Source organism: Rhinolophus sinicus, linkage group LG01 (assembly GCF_036562045.2).
Source record: "Rhinolophus sinicus isolate RSC01 linkage group LG01, ASM3656204v1, whole genome shotgun sequence".
In the NCBI taxonomy this organism is placed as follows: Eukaryota; Metazoa; Chordata; class Mammalia; order Chiroptera; family Rhinolophidae; genus Rhinolophus; species Rhinolophus sinicus.
This window is the reverse complement of record NC_133751.1, coordinates 155,532,136-155,554,178: the sequence shown is the minus strand read 5'-3', so window position 1 is coordinate 155,554,178 and position 22,043 is coordinate 155,532,136. Positions and strand designations below refer to the sequence as shown.

Sequence of the window (22,043 nt, the reverse complement as noted above, 5' to 3'; positions counted from 1 at the left end):
CCTTGGCGACAGCCGCCGTCATTTCCGGCGGCGTTGCTAAGCAACTGCGCGGTGTACAATACACTCCGCTGCCTAGAGACTGTGCCGCTCTGCCTCGGAGGCTCCTTTCCAAGTCTGGATCGCCTTGGGCATCTCATCAGAGATGCTGGCGCGGTTCGGAAGGCGCTGTGGACAGGCAAGGGAAAGCACGGGTGAGCTAAACTGGCCCATCCCGGCACGGGGATCGTTTCTGGCCCCCAGGCATGGGGTGAGAGGCGAGGGTGCAAGTGAGGGTGCCTAGTCCACGTGAAATGGACTCCACCAAGTTGAAATCAGCCCCTTGGGCATCGTTGGGTTCTATGTAAATTAGACAGTTTTGCCCTCGGTTGAATTAAGAGGTGGGAAATGTTTACATAAGTAGAGGTGGAGAAAATATAAGAACGCTGATCCAATTGACCTGCTGGTCCGATTCTCTAGCTGCACAGTTGCAGCTCTGAGTCTGGTGTTTGCTGAGTTTTCTTGCACTTAAGCTTTGTTCTTTATTGAGTGAATTGGAATATCTTTTGGAAATATTGATGACCTCATTAGAGTCTTGGCTCTGATGTGAACCTACTCAGTGCTCTTATGAAAGTCTCTAAGGGAAAATGTCTTAATTTCCTCATCTCTAAAGTGAGGGTATGGTCTCACCCTAAGAAAAATGCTTTGATAGGCTGTAAAATATGATGCTACTTAAGGTATTGTAATTCAGATGACCTTTTATAAAGTTTTTAGAACAGAAGTAGACTAGTCAGACATCTTAAGAGCTCTTTATCAATTCCAACCATTGTAGTTTCTTAAGTCTGTAAATTCCCCATTAACGATCTCATGGTGACAACTAGAACCTTGGGAATTTGGACTGTCTTCATGTTAGTGCCCGAGCTTCCGTAGCAATTGAGTCCTTTGTGCCAGATGCAGAGTGAGAGCCAGCCATTCTCCATTAGTGGGTATTTGTGCAGTGGAGGACTTATGAAGTAGCAACAGAGGGTCATGGTATGTAGGAGCGAGACAGTACCCATGTGACATGCATTGAAAAAACACAGTTACTCCAACATATTCACTATCCTGTGTATGCAGTACTGCACTAAAAGACTTAGATTTTTACCTGATAGGTTTTTTGTGGTAATTGGTCCAAAAGTTTCCACTGGAGCCTCACTGCTATATTGTAAACTCTATTTGGAAGAGAATGAAGAGGAGAGAGGTTCAGATATGTAGACAGATCTCTGTAAAACAAATAATTATGTAAAGATTTAGTAGGATGATATCAGCCAGAATGGTGGAATGAGGATTTCTGAAAATCTTTTCTTCCATTAAATAAAAAAGAACAGTGGCAAAAATAGTCAAAATCAAATTTTTGAGAACTCAGGAAATTAACCAAAGGCTTGCAACAATTGCCGATGTGGAGAAATTGGAACCCTCACACGTTGTTGGTGGGAATGTAAATGGTACAGTCACTTTGGAAAACAATTTGGCATGTCTTTAAAATGTTAAACGTGGAGTTATAATTCTACTCCTAGGTATGTATCTAAAATAATGGAAAACATATGTCCACACAAACACTTATATATGAATATTCATAGCAGCATTTTTTCATAATAGCCAAAAGGTGGAAACAACCCAAATACTAACAAAATGTGATATTAGGTTGGTGCAAATATGATTGTGGTTTTTGCAGTTATTTTTAACCTTTTAAACCGCAATTACTTTTGCCCCAACCTAATACATCATCTATACAATGGAATATTATTCAACTATAAAAAGCAATTAAGTACTGATACACGCTACAACATGAATGAATCTTGAAAACATTATATAAGTAAAAGAAGCCAGACATAAAAAGGCCACATGTATGATTCCATTTATATGAAAGGTCTGGAATAGACAAATCCATAGAGACAGAAAGTAAATTAATGGTTGCCAGGGACTGTGGGAGGGGAGATGGGGGAATGAGTGCTAATGGGTACAGGGTTCCTTTCTGGGTTTATGAAATGCTCTGAAATTAGTGGTGATGGTTGCACAGCCTTGTGAATAGACAAAAAACACTGGATATTACCCTTTACAATAGTGAGTTTTATAATATGTGAACTATATCTCAATTTAAAGAGATTCTGTAAACCACAGAAAGTGTGTCAGTGATGACAGGCTCATGGACTGATTTTAGATACTCTTAGATCACTTACCACTACATTTCTCCCCTCTCTATTGCTTGAGAGTCTCCCTATTCATCTTTCTTTCTCTGTCCATCGTTCTTTCTTGTCCCTTCTTTCATCTGTGGCCTGTTTAACTTCTCTAACAGCCACTACTAGCATTGTATGAGAGCTATTTCTAGGAAGGAATCCTAGAAATAAGATTATCCTCTGAGAGCTGAACCCCATCAACCCAGTGGATTAAAGCATGGACATGTGAAATTAGCCATAGCTCTGATACCAATCAGGGCTCTCCTGATCCTCAAAGAGATGTGGGAACTTGTCCCAATTTCAGTGGCCCGAGAGTCAAAAAACTTCCCCAAACTTTCTGTGGGATCTCTTATTTCTTTTGGTTGCCCATTTCTGCTTCTTCTGTGGTTGTTTTCTTGGTTCTCTTCCTGTGTCAGAGTCCGTGAAAAGATCTTAAATAAAACATCTCATGAATGCAGTTACAATGCTGAAGATTTGGGATGTCATAGAGGAGGGGTTACATTGTGCACTGTATAGCTTCTGAAATCCTGCTCTCCTTCCATCTTGCACTACTGCCAAAGACTGCTCACCAGGCTGTGTAGGAAGCAGCTCCTGTAAATAAGGGCTGTGAGGTCTTCCCAGCCCCTTTAGTATTTTGCGAATTAAGTTTTCTCTGTTTTATTTCCCATCTTAAGAATTGGAATGACTCTTGGGTCAAAGAAGATATCAACATGGCTAACAATATGTTAATCAAAATGCAGATAGTTTAACTTTGTTTAGTTAGCTTCTGATTGTAAGTAACACAAACAAAGTTGAGCCAGTTTAGGCAAAACAAAGGAAATGTGTTACAAGATTAGAAGGTTAGGATTGTTTACTTATAAGTGACTAACTCACTGTAGTTAAAACAGAAGGGGAATATTTTGGCTCATATATCTGGCAATTTGGGTATAACTTGGTCTAGTACTCTGTTTTACTTCCCAGCTTTCCTTCACTTTATTCTGCATGTGGAGATTTTGTATGTGGTAGGCAAGATGGTGCTGGCAGCTCTAAATTCACACTTTAGTTTATCAACCAACTTCTCACTCTCATCAGCCATAATTCAAACCTCAAGAAGACTCTAATGATCCTGGCAGATTTTCCCTCAGTAACTTTCTTTCTTTCCAGAGCCATATGATTTCTTGCTTCCAGTATTCTCTCTACTTCTGTTTCATTTTTCTCCTAATAAAAATAGTAGTAGTAGTAATAATAGCTAATATTTGCTGGGAACATATTGTATGCCAGGCACTATTTTAAATTGTTTACAAATATTATTTCATTTAATTCTCACACCAACCATATAAAGTAGTTACTGTTAATATCTCCATTTTGCAATTAAGAAATTCAACTTAGAGGGTTAAATAATTTTGTCTAGATTCACATAGTTCGTATGTGGTATGTTCAGAAAAAGTCCAGGGAGTCTCCATAGTACACATTCTTACTGTGCTTTACTACCTTTGTTATGTCTGTGGCCACCCATCATTATTTAAATCAATTTACTATTTTGGTGCATTTCCCTCTTTACAAGTTTTACCTCCTCACATAGAAGGCAGAATTCATTTTTCTGCCTCCCTTGCAGCTAGTGCACAGGCATGGGACCAATCAGTTGTACATATACTAGATTTACATTTTGAAGAGAGCCATATAAGGAAGCAAACACCATGTTGAATCCATTTTCTGGGGAGAGTAGCAGCAAAAGTGTACCAATTTCACAGGCAATGCTGGTGAAGGTTCAGATATATAGTATGCAGTGGAGCAAGACTTAAGTGGGGCCAGTTGAGGTGTTTACCCAGTGCCACTTGCCATGAGCCTTCACTGGAACCTCATGATGTGGTTTGTGTGATGTTTTACACTCTCTGGCTCACTGAGAGATTCAGTAGGCTGCCTCATGTCCTTTAAATGAATTCCTTTTCTGTTTAAACGTGGGAGAGTGAGTTTGATTATTTATAATTAAGAACCTCAATTATTAAAAGGATAGGAGCATTTCTTAGAGAGGAGCTGTTATGAGCTCCATTGTGTCATTTCGGATGCTTTTGAATTCATATAACAGAACACCCAACTCAATCATGTTTTAAAATGATTCCTCATTTTATTTGTTCATATAACAGGAACTCCAGGCTTCAGGTCTGATTGATCTAGCAGTATATGAGATCCTCACTGCCCCAGGTGCTTTCTTGGTTTCCTCTTTGTGGTTCCCAGTAACATGTTCATTCTCTTGTGGTCATAGGATGGCTGCCCATCTGGCTTCATGCTTTCTTGTTCATACCTGCCTCTCAGATGTTCATACCTACCTCTCAGAATCACTCTCAGATGTCTCCCAGAAGAACAAGGAAGAACGTTTCTAAAAGTCTCAAATAAACCTCTTCTCCTATTTATTTGCTTATTACAGAAATAATTATTGGCAAGGGAGATGCAAGTATTCTTAAACTAATGAAGCCGACCCTGGCTTTTCCAAATGACATTGCTGCTACCCAATTCGGAAAGGGGGGAAATAGAGTCAATCACAAAGTCTACAACCCCCAAAGATGAACATTCCAAAGTGATCCATTTATAAACTGCTACTTGGTTAACTTTGAAAAATGCTTCTATAACAACCTGTTGGAGTAGGTATTATTGCTCTCAACTTTAAAGATGTTGATACCAAGTCTCCAAGAAGTTAATTGACTTGCCCAAGTTTACATAGTAAAGAAATGACCAAGTAAGTGCTCAAATCCATGTCTTCTGATTTCAAAGTCTTGTATACTTCCCACTTAACCCGAGCTGTTCTTAAGATAACAAGAAAAAAATCATTCTTTGAAACGATTTCCAGATATTATGACAATATAAAAATGTCTGAGAAGAAATATCACTTGAACCTTCTTGAAAGTCTTTAATATTCACTTTTTAAACTTTATTAGAAATAAAGAACTCTGAAGATCAAGTTCTCTATCCACCTCTTCTACCTAGTAAGGAGGATCTCCGACAGGTCACCATAATTCCACACAATGAGTGGAAAAGGATTCGAGATAGCCTTGACGGTTTGACAAGAAAAGCCGCATGCCTTCGTGCGGAAAGAAAGGCCAAGAAAGAAATGCATTTCCGATCCCATGAAGTGGCAAAACATTGGACTAATACATATGCAGTAAGTGTTAACCACCCAGGAGTCACATGCACTGAAGGCTTACTCTTCTTCAGAAAGTATTCTTATAAATATGTTTTACATGTAACATATAAATATGCATTAAAACACATTTTCAACAGCTTTATTTGGGTATAAGTGACATATTATAAACTGGACACATTTAAAGTGTACAATTTGATAAGTTTTGACATATTTATACACCCCTGAAACCATCATTATAATTAAAACGATTATATTCATCACTCCAAAAATGTTTCCTCATACCCTATTTTACTCTCTCTCACTCTTCTCTGCCCCTCCTCTCCTGTCTCTAGGCAATTACTGATCTGCTTTCTATTATAAATTTCACTCAGCACAATTATTTTCACATTCTTTCAACACAAGAAATATACACAACAATGTTGTTGTATATATCAATTATTCATTCATTGTTATTGCTGAGTGATATGGATTATTGTATGGATATACCACAATTTGTTTATCTGTTCAGTTGTTGGTTTGTTTGACATCAACCAAATGTTGATATTTGACTTGTTTGCAGTTTTTGGCTACCATAAATAAAGCTGCTTATGGACAGTCATGTGTAAGTCTATGTATGGACATAGGCTTTCATTTCTCAAAAAAACCCTGGTCCCTAAAGGGATAGAGGAGTGGAATAGATCCCCTAATGTTTTTTACACAGAAGTAGCATACTATATGTAATACTTTACATCTCCATGGGTACTAAAGAAGAAAAAATGTAGTAAATGTAGTAGTAAAAACTGCAATATATAGGCACAGAGAGTGACAAAATAATAGATCAGAAGACAGAGCCTAGAAACAATCCCATGTTATATATAGGAACTTGGCATATGACAGAAATGTCATTGCAAATCAGAAGGGAAAGGATAGGAATTCAATAACTGATACTGAGATAATTGGCGTATAAGAAGGATAAAATTATATCCCCATGGAATAGAATACACAAAAATGAATTTCAGTTGGATTAAAGACATAAATGTGAAAAGCAAAACACTAAAACTTTAAAAATAAATCATGGAATATCTTCAGGATTTCAGGGTAAGATTTTCTTAAGATATAGAAAGTAGACTCCTCAGACGTGTAGAAGAGCATGTGAAATATGCTACTGTTGATTTTTTAAAGGAACAAAAGTATTAATATATATATTTACTGTGTAAATATATAAAGAAACTTTGGAAATAAACATAAGAAACTAATAGTGGTTATCTTAGAGACTGAAGATGGGAGTTAGGGTTGGAGGGAGAGTTTCACTGTACCTTTATAATATTTTGAGATTTTGAACCATGTAAATGTTTGAACCACGTAGTATAGTAAATACTATAAAGACTCATAATGAAAACTCAAATTATCACATTATAATGTTAAATTTTGTAAATTAAAAAGTGAAAGCAGAAAACTGCTTTTGTCTTTTTGCAGGGGATGAAAGAACAGAAACTTAAAGCCAAAAAGAAGCATGATGAAGAAATAGAGGCAGAAAGACAAATTCTTGATTTGGAAGAAGAAATATATAAACAAGGAGAAAGAAAAAAGGCCATCGAATATGCAAAGCAGTTTCAATTTTACCAGACAGAAAGAGTGAAAAACTTTCATGTACTACTTGATTGTCTTATATTTATATACATACATATATATATTTAACATATCTATACATAGTTAGACTTCATTTTCTTAAATACTGAAATTTTTTTTTTGTAGTCAGGACTTCTTCTTAGTAGAGTTATGAAAGAACGTGATGCACAGATTGAATCCAACAAGAACAAAATAAAATCAGATAAAAAATGGGAGGAACAATTGAAACTGAACATTGAAAAAGCTTTTAAGGAAGAAGAAGGAAAAGAAGAAAAACGACGCAGAGATAGAGTGGCTCTTGCCAATGATCATTTAAAACAGTATGTACACATAAACTACCTTTTTTGTACTTTCCTCTTTTTCTCATAATAGATGTAGATTTATTTCTGATTATAAAAGTAATACAGGCTAAAATACCTAGTAAGTAGAAAAAATACAAAGATAGAGATTAAAAATCATGATTCTATCACTATTACGCCCTTACCCAGAGATAATGTGTTTGTTACTATTGTCACAATGCTGCATAAAAACACCCACACAATCTAGTGGCATTCAGTATTAAACATTTATTTCTCATGTATGTGTGGGTTGGTGGCGCTTGGCTGGGCAGCTTTTCAAACTGCAGAACTGGCAGGGTTTGCTTGTTGTGGGGAGGGCTCGCATCTGCTCCGCGCATTCTTCATTCTGAGATCCAGGGAGAAGGAAAAGCAACTATAAAGCTGAATACAATGAAGTATTTTTCCTTAAGTTCACAGTCTGAAGTGGAGGCTATACATCTGGAACAAATAATTACATTTGCCCTTTGAACAACACAGGCTGTGTGAGTCCACTTATATGTGGATTTTTTCCAATACATATGTATAGTACTCTAAAAGTATATGCCTTATGATTTTTAAATAACATTTTCTTTTCTCTAACTTTCTTTATTATAAGAATATAATATATAACACATCTGACATACAAAATATGTGTTAATTGATCGTTTATGTTATCTGTAAGGCTTTTGGTCAACAGTAGGGTATTAGTAGTTAAGTTTTTAGAGTCAAGTTATACATAGATTTTCAACTGCACAGGGTCAGCACCCCTATACCCTGTATCGTTCAAGAGTCAACTGTAGAGAATATGATTATAAATATTTTGACAAATATATGTATGGGGCGTGTGGAAGCATACAAGTGGACACCTGATCCAGTTAGAGAAGGCTTTTCAGAAACAACCAGCTCCAGCACTTAATTCTGATATTCCAGATCTGTCAAACCCTTGTTTGCCTCAGGGCCTTCTCACATGCTTTTTCTTTTGCCTGGAATTTTACTCTCCCATTCCTCATCCATTGGCTTTCACCAGCTAAAAGAAATCTTCCTTGTCTTAGGGAACAGCTCTGTCTAAAATTATGTAAAATAAATAACCAGCATTTGGTGGCTTACCAGTCAGAAGGCATCAATAGCTGCTCAGTGTTGGCCGGAGGAAGAATGACAAATTGGCCAGTTGGTTAAGGAAATCTTTGTTCCTAAGCTTCCATCAAACACCATCTGAGGGGCTAGACCCGTATCTTAGGTAGCATCATCTAGTGCTGAAATTGAGAAGCACTAGGGATTTCTGAAAAATAAGGTCCCCATTCCACTCTACAGTCAGTCAGTTAACTGGTTCTTTCTAAAGGAAAGGAACATTTGAATCTAGTGTAGGATTTAATTTTGATGAGGAGTAAAACAAATTTCAAAGAAAGGAAAATATTTGCAATTCTGGGCTAACCCAGATTGGATTTGGTTTTAATCACTGCTCTTTATGTATGTTCTTTATATATTCCCAACCCCCCCACCCCCCCAAATCCACAAGTTTTCCCTTACAGCTTCATGTCATCCCAGGTTAGAATCTAATTCATTTCTTTAAAATGTAACCTATTCTTCTCCTTTGCTTTCAATTATAATTATGTTTTTGCTTTAGAATAAAGGAACATGAAGAGGAAGAAGAAAGAAGGAGAAAACTTGAAGAAAAGGATGCTGAGGAAATAAAGCGACAGAATTCATTGTATGAAATAGAAATGAGAAAAAAATTAGAAAAGAAAAAAGAAGAGATAAATGAAAGAAGGAGACTGTTTTTTGTAAGTTGAAAATAACAGCATCTCTTTAAAATATGTACAAAGTCCAATGCCTAACTTTTAATATATTTTAATAAATAATAGTGGAGTAGAATATAAGTTGCTATTAAGTTGGGTTTCTAAGTATACTTTTGGGGGAGCTATGTTTGGTATGGTTTTATGTGGCTGTGCTCTCATGCATGAATAATAAAGACAGAAGAGAATGAGATTTCTTTTTTTCCAGATGATTTTACTTTCTTATCCTTAAAATGAAAGTTATTGTGAGGAATGAATGGGGTGATATGTGTTTGGTGTCCGCTGCACTATTAACATGTGCTCAATAAATGGTCATTTTTTAATGGCCATTGCAATTTATTTTATTTTGTAATTTTTTACATTGTTTTCTTTAAAATTAGTTTTTATTCTTAAGTAATACATGCAGAGTTAAAACATCAAACAAGACCAAAAGGCTTAAAAGAAGAGTAGAAGTTCTTTGCTTCATTTGTTCTGCTTCTTGGAGGCAACCACTTCCAAGCTATTTTAGCTGTATCTTCTGGTATAACATTATGTTTTAAATAATTATATATTTTAAATGTATATATTAAGTGCTAAAGATACGTACCTTGATTTTTCTATTTTAGACATTTTCTGTCTCTTTGCCCTAGTAGTTGAGGATTTTAGCTCAATTGAGATAGCTTCTCTTTTTTTGCTTTGCTATTCTTGGACTATAGATGGCTTCTGTCATCAAGGTTGCCTCATGGCCCTGAATGGCTACTGGAGCTCCTGCCCTCATGTCCAGATTCAAAGCAGCAGGAAGGAAGAAAGGAGGATAAAGGACAAAAAAGAGTGCCCTAACTATCTGTTCTCCTTTTAAGGAACTTTTCCAGAAGTCCCACTTGATGATTTCCATTAAATCTCATTGGTCATAATTTAGTCACATTAGCTGCAAAGCCAGCTTGGAAATACAGTCTTTTAGCTGAACATATTGCTACTCTGAACAAAATCGGTGTCCTGCTGCTAGTGCAGAGAAAAAATCTTGGGTAGGCAATTAATTGTTCCTGCCATTTTTGTTTTTTGTTTGATCTTGAGAGTTACCTCAATTTTGTCTTCAAGCCTTCTATTTAATTTTTAATTTTAGCTCTCAAAGTTTTAATTTCTAAGAGTTTTACATGTAATCTTATTTTTTTTTTGGTAAAAAATCTTATCCTTGCTTCATGAATGCAATATTTTTATTTCTCCAAGTCACTTTGGAATGGGATAGACCTTGTTTTGAATGCCAGCTCTGCCACTTACTAGCTATGTGATCCTGAGCTGAGGCTTTCAATTTTTTAAAAATGAGAATTAACTTTATGTTAATTAACTCTATACTTTCCTTATTAAAAAAATATGAACATTTCAATAAAACTTAGAAAAAACAGCAAAATAAAACTTTTGAGAACTCATTCAAAATAAGCCCTTTTAACAGTTTGGTATTTTTATTAGTTTTTCATATTGGCTAATGCATCTCCTTAACCAGATGACAAGCTTTTAAAAGTAACAACCCATAAAATACAAGAATAATTAAGAGTTCTAGGCACATAGTAGACCCTGATATTGAAGATTAAATATATTGAAGATTAAATGTTGCTTCTAATAACTTTCACATTGAATTGGTTTCTATCTGTACTAACAGAATACAGTAATGTATCTGTGTAGCCAGGCTATTGTTTTCAAAGGTGCCTATTTTTATGATGACTGGGACCTGGAATGTATGCTGATATGAACAGATTTTTATTTTTTGTTGTTAAAAATAATGACCTATTATTAAAATTTTTGTTAGAACATACGTCTGTGTATTTTCTTGTGTATATGCAAAAAGAGTCTGGACTAGGAACTAGTTTCACAGTGATTAAGTCTGATGGGGTGAATTAAGAATAGGTAGGTAGATAGTGGATTGTGTACGAAGGACACTTTATACTGTGTATCTTTTAAATATTTTTAATGTTTGTGCTATGTGACTATTAACTATTCAAACATTAAATGAAAATTGTATATTTAATGCGTTTAATGTATATATTTAATGTATTTTCTCTGATTATAGAATTATTTTAATTGAGTATTTTAAAGAAATGAGATATTTGAAAAGAAATACAGAAAAGCATTAAGATGTAAAAGTCACCTATAATCTCATACCTGAGATAACTACTGTTAACATTTGATACATTTATTCCAGTTATGTATACATTATAAACTTGTACTTATATATATTTTTTCAAAACTAAAATATGCTGTGTAGTGTTTTGTATTCTGCTTTTCCCCCCTACTTACCAAATATTTGTATCCTTCTCATGTCACTGAGAATATAATTTATTTAACCATTTCTCCATTATTGAATATTTAGAGGTTGTTTCCAATTCATCACCATTATAAACAACTTTGAGATGAAGAACATGGTACATAAAACCTCATGTACATTTCTGATGACCTTGGGATAAATTTCTGAGAGAGAAATAACTGGGTCAGAAGCTGTGCCCATTTGACAAGTTCTTACTAGATTCTGATATGCTGAGAAATATTTTTCTTCGTGATAGGATAAAACACAATATTTTTTCTCCAAGGAACATATGAATGATAAAAATATCATCAAAGCTGTAGAACAGCAGCTGCAAGAGGAGGAAAATGAAAAGATTAGAAAATTTATCAAAGCCAAAAAGCGTCTTACACAAAGGATGAAAGAGAAAGAAGCTGAAGCACGCAGGTAAGCTTTTAAAATAATTTACGTAATTAACAATACTATCTGGAATTATTTTATTATAAATCAGAAGTCATGATATGAGAGTAGCCTTTAGGAATAAAGGTCTCATTATTTTATACATGACGAGGGCGTTTAGTGACATGGTGATTTTAGTTTGGGGCATGTGAGTTGGGATTCCCTTGGAATATCAAGGACATCTGTCTAATAGATGGTTGGAAATCTCTGCTCTACGATACGGATATGAGTTGGAGATGGCTTTGAGCCATTGATAAGTGGAAAGTAATTGGAGCTGTGGATACAGAAGTAGGTAACAAAGGAAGGTGGCATAGTCCCTAGGGAAGTCCATATTTAAGGGTCAAATGAGGAAAGAAGATAATGTAAAGACCAAAGAATAGTTTCTAGGGACTGGAGGAAAACTGCAAGGGAGGAGAGTTTCAGTAAGAAGAGTGCAATGACCAGTATTAGATCAATAGAGGGAGTCAATGAGATTTTTTAAATGAAGGACTCATCATATTTAGAGGTCATTGCTTGCTTTGGTGAGCAGTTTGGAATGAGGTGAGAGAGGAGAGTAGGAATCTAGATGCAGTACCTCTTGTTTCTGCTTGTATCATGCTTTTACCTTGGGCAAAATCCTCTGATGGCTTTACATCACACTTAGAGTCTTTACTACAGCTGCCCCCAGCCTCATCTCTCAGACCTCCTCTCTAACTGTTGTCTCCTCCTTTTGTTCTTCGTCACTCACACTGGGCTTCCCCTGTACCCCCTCTGGGGAATGCTCACCTCCCTTACCTCTTTCAGATCATTACTGAAATAGTACTTTCTCATTGAGGCCTCCCCTGACTACCTTATTTAAATTACAACCCGACTGCCTGCATTGCTATCCCTTTAACTGCTTCCTTTTTCCTCACTGCACGACATAACACTATTTTAATTATTTGTTTTGTTTACTGTCCCCCTACCTCAGCTATAATGAAAGCTCCATGAAGGCAGAGATTTTTAATCATTTTGTTGATTATTATTGTTTCCAGCACCTGGAATAGAGCCTGGCACATAGTAGGCAAAGTTTAAAATATTATTTTTGAAGCCTAGATAAAATATCACCTTTTCCATGAAGACTTTCTTTTTTTTTTTTCATTTGTCCATATCATTTCCAGCTTTCTCATGGCATTTATCACCTTTTGCCTCGTAGAGTTATGTGCGTAAATGTCTTTTCCCCACTTTAGACCGTAATTTCCTTGAGGAATGCACTGTGTCCTTTCTCATCCTTTCTCCCAAGTTGCTTTGCAAAGTTACTCAATAATTTTGTGAATTTGTCACATCTATATTTAAAAGTATTTTGTGCCAAATTTTCTAAATAAAAACGACCCATTCCTTTAAAAAATTACAGTAGTCCCCCTTATCCACAGTTTTGTGGATAATGAGAGGATGGATTTATTCAGAATTTTGATAATTTTTACTAGACATTTTTGCGATTTTTATTTAAAAAAAGACCTTTGATTTATTTTAATTTATATCCTTAGCCTCCAACATTAGAGTAAGCCGGGTTGTATAATAAAGTATATAAAAATATTTTTCATTATGGAGAATTTTAATACTTTATTTCATACACATGCACGATCATATTATATGCATTACTCCCTTTGGATTTTTAGAATTATTCTAATATGATAGTATTCGATCTGATAACTGAGATGGCCATGAAATGACTAACATTTGGGTACATACAGTGGGTATACACAATGTGGATACTGTGGACAGACATGATTCACGTCCTGGGCAGGATGGAGCGGGACTGAGTGAGATTTCATCACATTATTCAGAATGATGTGCAATTAAACCTTATGAATTGTTTGTTTCTGGAAATTTTCATTTAATAGTTTTGGACCATGGTTGATTGACCATGTAAAGCAAAACCACAGACAAGAGGTGCCTACTGCATACTTTATTCTAAAAATGAAGGGTTAAAAAATAATTTCCACTTAAAACAATCTATATAAGGAGCAATGGGCCTCCTTTTAGTCTTTTACAAGACTATATAAAATATCTGACTCTCTAATTAAATTATATTGGCTCCATAGCAGATCTATTCATGAAGGTTTGGCAAGTGATGGTTATTTTGTTATAGGGTAATGGAGGAACATAGAGAAAGAATAAATAACTTCCTGAGTGGACTAATGAAAGAGAAACTTGACAATGAAGATTTGATTATTGCTAGAGATATTGCAGAAGCAGAGGCTGAACAGGAAAAAAGAGAAAAAGAGAAATATGAAAAAAACAAAGCAGAATTAAAAGCAATTGCAGAATATAGAGGCATTGTGGTAAGCAATTCAATTATGACAAATAAAAATTTTAAAATTTAAGCCCTTTTCACTGTAGTTTTCCACTCCCTCTGCCTCTCTGACAAAAAAAAAAGTAGCAGATTTGAAAAACAATGTATAAATTATCTTCCTATATTCTTGAAATCAGACCATATTTACTTTCTAACACAAGATGACATGACAATTCATTACAAATCATGTATTTACAGGTACAAATAATCTCGTTTCAGAACCATCTGAAGTACAAAATATGTTATTCATTTAACATACTTTTTATTTGAACATTTTTAAGACAAATCAAGTAGAAATTACCCTATTGCATTTCTATTGCATTTCTGTATTTATTACTCCTTCAGAATTTATTTCATACATGACTGACTGTGACACATTTAAATTGGTTAGTTTGTAAACATTGTATTAATTTTTTACCTACAAATATTTCCCTATCTTGAGAAGATACTCCTTTTCTGTTCCTCTATTTTCTTCTTAGTATTATTCTATTTAAGTTTTCATTGTGTTTCCTGATATTCAGGAAATAAAACCAAAGTAAATTGTCTACATGGGAATCAGCCCAGGTGCCTACAGTTTTCTGTCCCTGCATTGCTCCTGGCAGCCTTTCTGCTTGGAGCTTTCTGACTCTTTTTAGAGAGCATTGGTTGTTAAAAATGTTTTTAATGTTTTCCTTTGCCTTTAACACTAGATGAAAAATAAAGAGGAAGAAGAAAGACAAAGAAAAATAGAGGCTAAAGAACAATTGCTGGCTGTCCTGAAAGCAGATCAGTTTTTCTGGGAGCATGAAAAGGAGAAAAAACGCAAAGCTGATAAAGAACGTCGAGAAGTTCAAGATGCCCATATTCAGCAAATGGTAATTATTCCTAAATGTTTATACTTATTTTAGGGATAAATATGTAGTACAGAGTCATGTTAATTTTCTGTTTCCCGTGCAGTTTCCTTTGTCAAGTAAGATCAGATGGTCATTGTGGTTATGACAAATAAAATATATAAGAAATGCGAAGAGTTAGTTTCTATTTTTATCTGTATTGATGTTCCCATAAAAGGTTCATGTCATTTGCACAAATATTTACCTTTCAATAGTGTCTATTGTGCTTTAGAACATATTAAAGAAAATACAAATGCATATGGCGGGCTATGATGCTTATCGTTTTTGTTTTACTTTTTCCCCTCTTTATAACCATAACCCAGAGACTATGTTGATTGGGTTCTCTGGTTTCATATTTGAGGTGAGTATGGGTACTAGTACTAAAGATTTTAAGAACATGTATTGAGGACCTGGCATTCAATTGTTGTACCTAAAAACTGTTTTCCAAAATGGCTGTACCATTTTCTGAGGACTTGTTGCTCCATTTCTTCCCTAATACTTGGTATTGTTGTCCTTTGACTTTAACTATTCTAGTGTTGTGATATCTCGTGGTGTTACTATGCATTTTCCTAATGACTAAAGATATTGAACATCTTTTCATGTACTTTTTAGCCATTTGTGTGCCTTGTTTTGTAAAGTGTCTATTCAAATCTTTTGCTAATTATTCAATTGGGTTGCTTGGTTTCTTATTGTTGAAGTTTTTTTTTTCCCCCTTTCTTTCTTTCCTTCCTTCCTTCCTCCATTTCTTTTTCTTCTTTTTTAAGATTTTATTGGGGAAGGGGAACAGGACTTTATTGGGGAACAGTGTGTACTTCCAGGAGTTTTTTTTCAATCTTAGTTGCAGGGGGCGCTGCCCACCATCCCTTGTGGGATTCGAGGAATTGAACTGGCAACCTTGTGGTTGAGAGCCTGCGCTCCAACCAACTGAGCCATCCGGGAGGCAGCTCAGCTCAAGGTGCCATGTTCAATCTTAGTTGCAGGGGGCAGAGCCTACCATCCCTTGCGGGACTCGAGGAATTGAACTGGCAACCTTGTGGTTGAGAGCCCACCGGCCCATGTGGGAATCGAACCAGCAGCCTTCGGAGTTAGGAGCACGGAGCTCCAACAGCCTGAGCCACTGGGCCGACCCCTTATTGTTGTTTTAAATAATATTTTTAATATGGTAAAATATATATAACATAAAATTTACCATTTTAACCACTTTAAGTGTACAGTTCAGAGACATTAAATGTTCACACTGATGTGCAACTATCACCATTATCCATATCGATTACGTTTTCTTCATCCTACACTGAAACTCTGTACCATTAAGCAGTACCTCTCTATTCTCCCTTCCTTGCAGCCTCTGGTAACCACTGTTCTCCTTTCTGTCTCTATGAATTTGATTATTCCAGGTACCTCATATTAGTGGAATCATACAACATTTGTCCTTTTGGTCTTTTATCTCACTTAGCATAATGTCTTCAGAGTTCATGCATGTCACAGCATGTGTCAGAGTTCATTTTTTTATTAAGGCTGAATAATATTCCATTGTACATGTATATCACATTTTGTTTATTCAACACATCCATCAGTGAACATTTGGGTTGTTTCCATCTTTTGACTATTGCAAATAATACTTCTGCATACATTAGTATACAAATATCTATTTGAATTTGTTTTCAGTTCTTTTGTTCGTATACCCAGAAGTGGAATTGCTGGGTTATATGGTAATTCTATATTTAACATATATTTTTAAAACCACCACACTGTTTTCTGCAGCAGTTGTACCTTTTTACATTCCCATGAGCAATGTTCAAGGGTGCCAGTTTCTCCAAACCATAACAAATTGTTGTTTTCTGGGTTTGTTGTTGGTTTTGCTGTTTTTTTATAATAGTCATCATAATGGGTTTGAAATGATATCTCACTGTGGTTTGAACTTGTATTTCTCTAATGATTAATGATGTTGAGCACCTTTTTATATGCTTATGGCCATTTCTGTTCAGCCTGAAGTCTTCCTTTAGTATGTTTTATAGTACAGGTGGGCTAGCAATAAATTCTTTCAGTTTATTTTTCTGATAATCTCTTTATCTTGTCTTCATTTCATTGGATATAAAATTATTGGATACCATTTTTTTCAGTCCTTTGAATATGTTGTTTCAGTGTCAAGAAAAACACATCATAGTCAATCTGCTGAAAGCCAAAAATAAAGAAAAATCTTAAAACTAGCAAAAGATAAATGACACATCACATTTAGGGGCCAATAATATGATTGACAGCAGATTTCTAATCATATTATTGGCCCCTAAATGTGATGTGTCATTTATCTTTTGCTAGTTTTAAGATTTTTCTTTATTTTTGGCTTTCAGCAGATTGACTATGATGTGTTTTTCTTGTGCGCATCCTAGTTGGGGTTTGTGGTACTTCTTGGATTTCCAGTTAATATCACCGAATGTGGGAAGTTTTTGACTTTATTTCTTCAAATATTTTTTCCTGCCTCTTTCTTCTTTTTTTCCAGGGGCCCAATTTGCACATACAAAGAGATATTTGGTATATCACCGATCTCTGGTGCTGTGTTCATTTTTCATCAATATTTTTCTCTCTGTTCTTCAGATGGGACAGTTTTTATTGATCTGTCTTCAAATTCACTGATTCTGGTGTTGAACTCATCTAGTGAATTTGTCATTTCAATTGAACTTTCAACTCTATAATTTTCATTTGGTTCTTTTTAGTTTCTATTTCTCTGTTTAGATTATCGATTTACTCATTCTGAGCATATTTCCTTTAATTCATTGAATATATTCAGAATAACTGCTTTGAAATCTAATTGCTAAATTCGATATGCAGTTCCACTCAAAGCTAGTTGTTTTTTTTCCTTAGAACAATGTAACATTTTCCTGTTTCTTTGCAGGTCTAGTAATTTTTAATTGAAAACTTGACGTTGTATAGAATATGTTGTAAATTCTGTTTTGTTCTGAGAGTTGTTGCTTTTTGTTTTAGTAGGCAATTACTTTCCCTGGACCCAAGCTATGAAATCTGTTTTCACCACAGTAGGTAGCCTTTGATGTCTCTGCTCACGTTTGTTTTTTAAAGCGCAGTTCTCTAGGTTTCCTCACTGTACTGGCATTGTTTGGCATACAACATGTCACGTGGATAGAGTTTATGTTCGGACACCGTAAGCTAATAATGCTTTTATGTAACCCTGCTGCGTAAACTGTGTGTGGATTGAGGATGATATTCCAAAAAACAGCAAATTCATAATTTCCTCTAGGCTTTTAATTTTTGCTAGGCTTCCTGAGGTCTCCAGTGTGAATGTGTAGTTTATCAGTTAGTCAGGGGTGTCTGTAGAGTTTATCACCTCAGCCCTTCTATAACTGTCTTATTTCCCTCTTAAATTTCTAGCTGCTTTGCCACTCAACCCAAATGGAATCTACCATCATTATCCAGTCCATCTGCAAAATTTTCATCACCTGAGCTGGAGGTATAGCAATGCCCTCCAGAAAAGAATGCCATAAGCTTACAGTTTTTACCTGATTCAGCAGCAGTTTTTCATGAAAAAACACTTCTGAAGTAGTTGTCTGCAAATGGTTACTTTCTAGTGTTCTGAAATATTTGATTTTAATAATTATTAATAGACTTGCTACCTGTGGAGGGGAATTGGCCAATGTCTTCATGCAGTCATTACCAGAAGTAGGAGCTGCCATATTACTTTGAAGCAAATCCCAGAGATCCTATCATTTTATTGATGTATATTTCAGTATGTATCTCTAAAAACGCAGGGACTCTTTAGAAATTAACATCACAATTCCATTATCACACCTAAAACAATAAACATTCAGTGCTTCAATTTCTCACAAATAGTCTCATGAATACCTTTTAAATGGTGTTGTTTGAATCAGGTCCATATATTGTTTGGTTGATATGTCTTTCAAGTCTCTTTTAATATATAACTCCTTCTCCACCCCCATCATTTTTGTCGTAAGTTCTCCCTCCTTGTCTTTATTGTGTCTTACAATTTATTTATTGAAGAAACTGGGTTTGTTGTTTTTTAGATTAGTCTGGATTTTGCTGGTTGGATCCGTGTGTTGTAGTTTAGTATGTTCCCTGCATTTCATGTAAACTCTTTCAGATTTACATTCAATTTTTGGGTGAAATTCCTCATAGGTGGTATGATGTACTTCCTTTAGACGGCACATAATGACTGTTGTCTCACGTTCTATGATATGAACAGCCTTTGATGATCATTGCCTAAATCTTTTAATTCATGAGGTGGCAAAATGTTGATAGTCTTTTATTCCTTCTGATTCATTTGCTGACATCTTCAAAAACCTTTTCATGATCACCAGTTTGGTTCCCTGAGGTACAATTTTTAAATGAAAGACAGGATAAATACTTCTCTCAATTTGTTTTCCAGTTTTCAAAATAATTAGCTCTCTAGCATCCTTCAAAAAGGTGCTTGGTACTTTACCCCGATCAGTTACAAATTTTAGGATTTTAACCAATATTTTAAGTTTCTTTATGAATCTGTATTTATGTTTAGTGCGTATCAAATTTGAGGCACCAATCATGTGATCCATTATGTAATCCTTTCCTTCCATTGTCACTTCATTTCAAATGTTTCTCCCTATTCTCTCAATATCTTTCTACAAATTACCACCAAATAAACATATCTCAATTGCTTCTTAAGGCCCCACATTGCAGTATTTTACCTTTGATGAGATAGTTTTTAGCCTTTTCTTACTGAATGTCATTTTCCAGGTTTTCAAACTCCTGGTATTCTATCACCAATCCAATAAATAGGATGCAAGCCTTAATTTTGAATTGCATCACTCAGTAATGAAAATTTGGTATTTTATATTGAAATGGTTGCTCTATTTCCTCATAAATTTCAATGTATGGTAGATAATCAGGTTTGGGCTACTATTTTATGCTGACGTATTGGTTACTGACTTTGAAAAATATTTTTATGAATATTAAATATATTTATAAGTAGTCAAAATCACTCAATTTTTGACAGACAGCATTTCTTAAAATGCTGCTGAGAAAACAAAAATGAAAAGTTGTCAACTAAAACTTCATAGAAGTCTTTAAAAGCTATTAGAATCACCTCATATAAAATAAGCAGTTAAAAGAACATGTTTTTGTAAATATAAAGTTAAAAGAAAAAAATTATGAAATGCTGGTAGATTGTCTTTTGGTAGATTGTTTAGAGTACTTCTTGCCCCCATCTCCTGATTAGCCTACATTGGTGTCACTTGTTCCAAGTACATATTCTTGGAAAGAGAGTATAATTGGTTTAACTTAGTTCACATATTCATTGCCGATTTAGTCTTACGTGGCTAGGTCTTATGATATATAGGGGTGACTTAGGACAGTGGGTTTGAGTTCCTTCCTTCAGAATAGTGGATGGGTGGGGGACAGAGATTGGTATGTCTTCCACACCTGCCAAAGTACATGTTATAAATGGAGAAACAGGATTCTAAACTTGGTTGGTTTTTAACTGAACTTCATGCTTTTAACCATTTTGCTGTATTGTTTGTTTGAAGATGTATCATCATAGAAGACTATTAAGTTTCATTGAGCCATGACTTTTGAGCATGATGGTATTGTGAGAAGCATGGGAGAGTTTCCAAAATAAATTATGGAATATAGTTAAGTCAACTTGTCAAATATGAATGAGTTTAGAAAATTATATCTACACCTTCAAATGTTACATTTAAAAAATTGATCTTCTTTACCATAGGGTTGTCTTTTCTTTCTTCCCCCAATAGGCCAAAAATAAGTTTAATGCGAAGCAAGCAAAACAAGCAGAATTAGAGTATTGGAGACTTACTGAAGCTCTGATGGCTGAAAAGGACAAAGAATTTCAGGATTATGCCAGAGAAGTAACTGAGCTTGAGTCAGATTCAACAGGTAAATATATTTATCCTCTTGTAAAAGCTGCACAAGAAGGGCCTGGAGGTGGCCCTGGACCCGTTTGTATGGACAGAGGTGGATTAAGACCCAGCTATCAGGCAAACGATGCCATTGGAGTCCAGCTCCCTTTCTGTAACTCTCAGGGGTCAAAATATAATTTTCAAAAGTCTAAGGGAAGGCTAGGTTTTATGTAGTAGAAAAAAGTTTATTTTCAAATGTAAGTGAATTATATGCTTTTAATTTAATAAAACTGCTCATCTAAATACAATTATGTCTGATCTTCACCACCCAAGGTTAATTAACTCATTCTTTTTTAAGACTTTAATAAAATGCATACACATTATTTTAGCCACTTAAAAATGTTTTCAGTGGCATTTATAACATTGTATAACCATTACCATTATCTGGTTCCAGAACCTTTTCATTGCTCCACATGGAAACTGTCCCTAAACACTCACTCCCCACTCCCCCTCCGCCTGGCCCCTGGCAACCACTAATCTACTTTGTCTCTAATATTTGCCTATTTTGGACATTTCAAATAAATGGAATCATACTGTGGCCTTGTTTCTGGCTTATTTATTTCATTTAGCAGTTTCAAGGTTCATACATGTACCATTATCAGAGGTACATGTGTAATTTTTTTTATAGCTGAATATTCCACTGGAAGTCTTTCCTCTTAGGAAACCTATGTACTTATTTACCTTATTATTCAATACTTAAATTTGTTTCAAATAACACTACCAATATTACTAACATTTCTGAATTTCTGAATTTGTGGTTTAGAGTGTATCTCATTACACATGTGCAAATTACCATGTTTTAAGGTCACTTGAAATAACCACATGTAGTTAGGCGACCAACTTGATATAGGGGCTTTTTATGAATTGCATTCCCCTGCTCTTTAATTGAACAATTTTGTGATACTTCACCATCTTAATCATTTATAAGTATACAGTTCAGTAGTGTATATTCACACTATTGTGTAAACAATCTCCAGAACTTTGTCATTTTGTAAAACTGGAACTCTATATACATTAAACAACACTCCATTTCCCCCACCCCTCAACTCCTAGGACCTACCTTTCTACTTTGTTTCTGTGAATTTGACCACTCTAGCTATCTCAAGAAGTAGAATCGTACAGTATTTGTCTGTGACTGGCTTATTTTACTTAGCATAATGTCCTCAAGGTTCATCTAATGTAGCATGTATCAGAATTCCTTCCT

At 35.1% G+C, this 22,043-nt stretch overlaps 1 protein-coding gene across 1 annotated transcript; it reads left to right on the top strand.

Annotated features, from left to right (window-relative positions):
• The first annotated feature begins 5 nt into the window (after nucleotides 1-5).
• Nucleotides 6-21,377, top strand: CFAP210 (cilia and flagella associated protein 210). The gene is made up of 9 exons (XM_019727390.2): nucleotides 6-191; nucleotides 5,105-5,328; nucleotides 6,766-6,939; nucleotides 7,045-7,238; nucleotides 8,860-9,016; nucleotides 11,590-11,729; nucleotides 13,852-14,044; nucleotides 14,745-14,909; nucleotides 20,675-21,377. The coding sequence occupies exons 1-9, from the start codon at nucleotides 143-145 to the stop codon at nucleotides 21,011-21,013; spliced, it is 1,635 nt and encodes a 544-aa protein (XP_019582949.2). The 5' UTR covers nucleotides 6-142; the 3' UTR covers nucleotides 21,014-21,377.
• The last annotated feature ends 666 nt before the right edge of the window (nucleotides 21,378-22,043 follow it).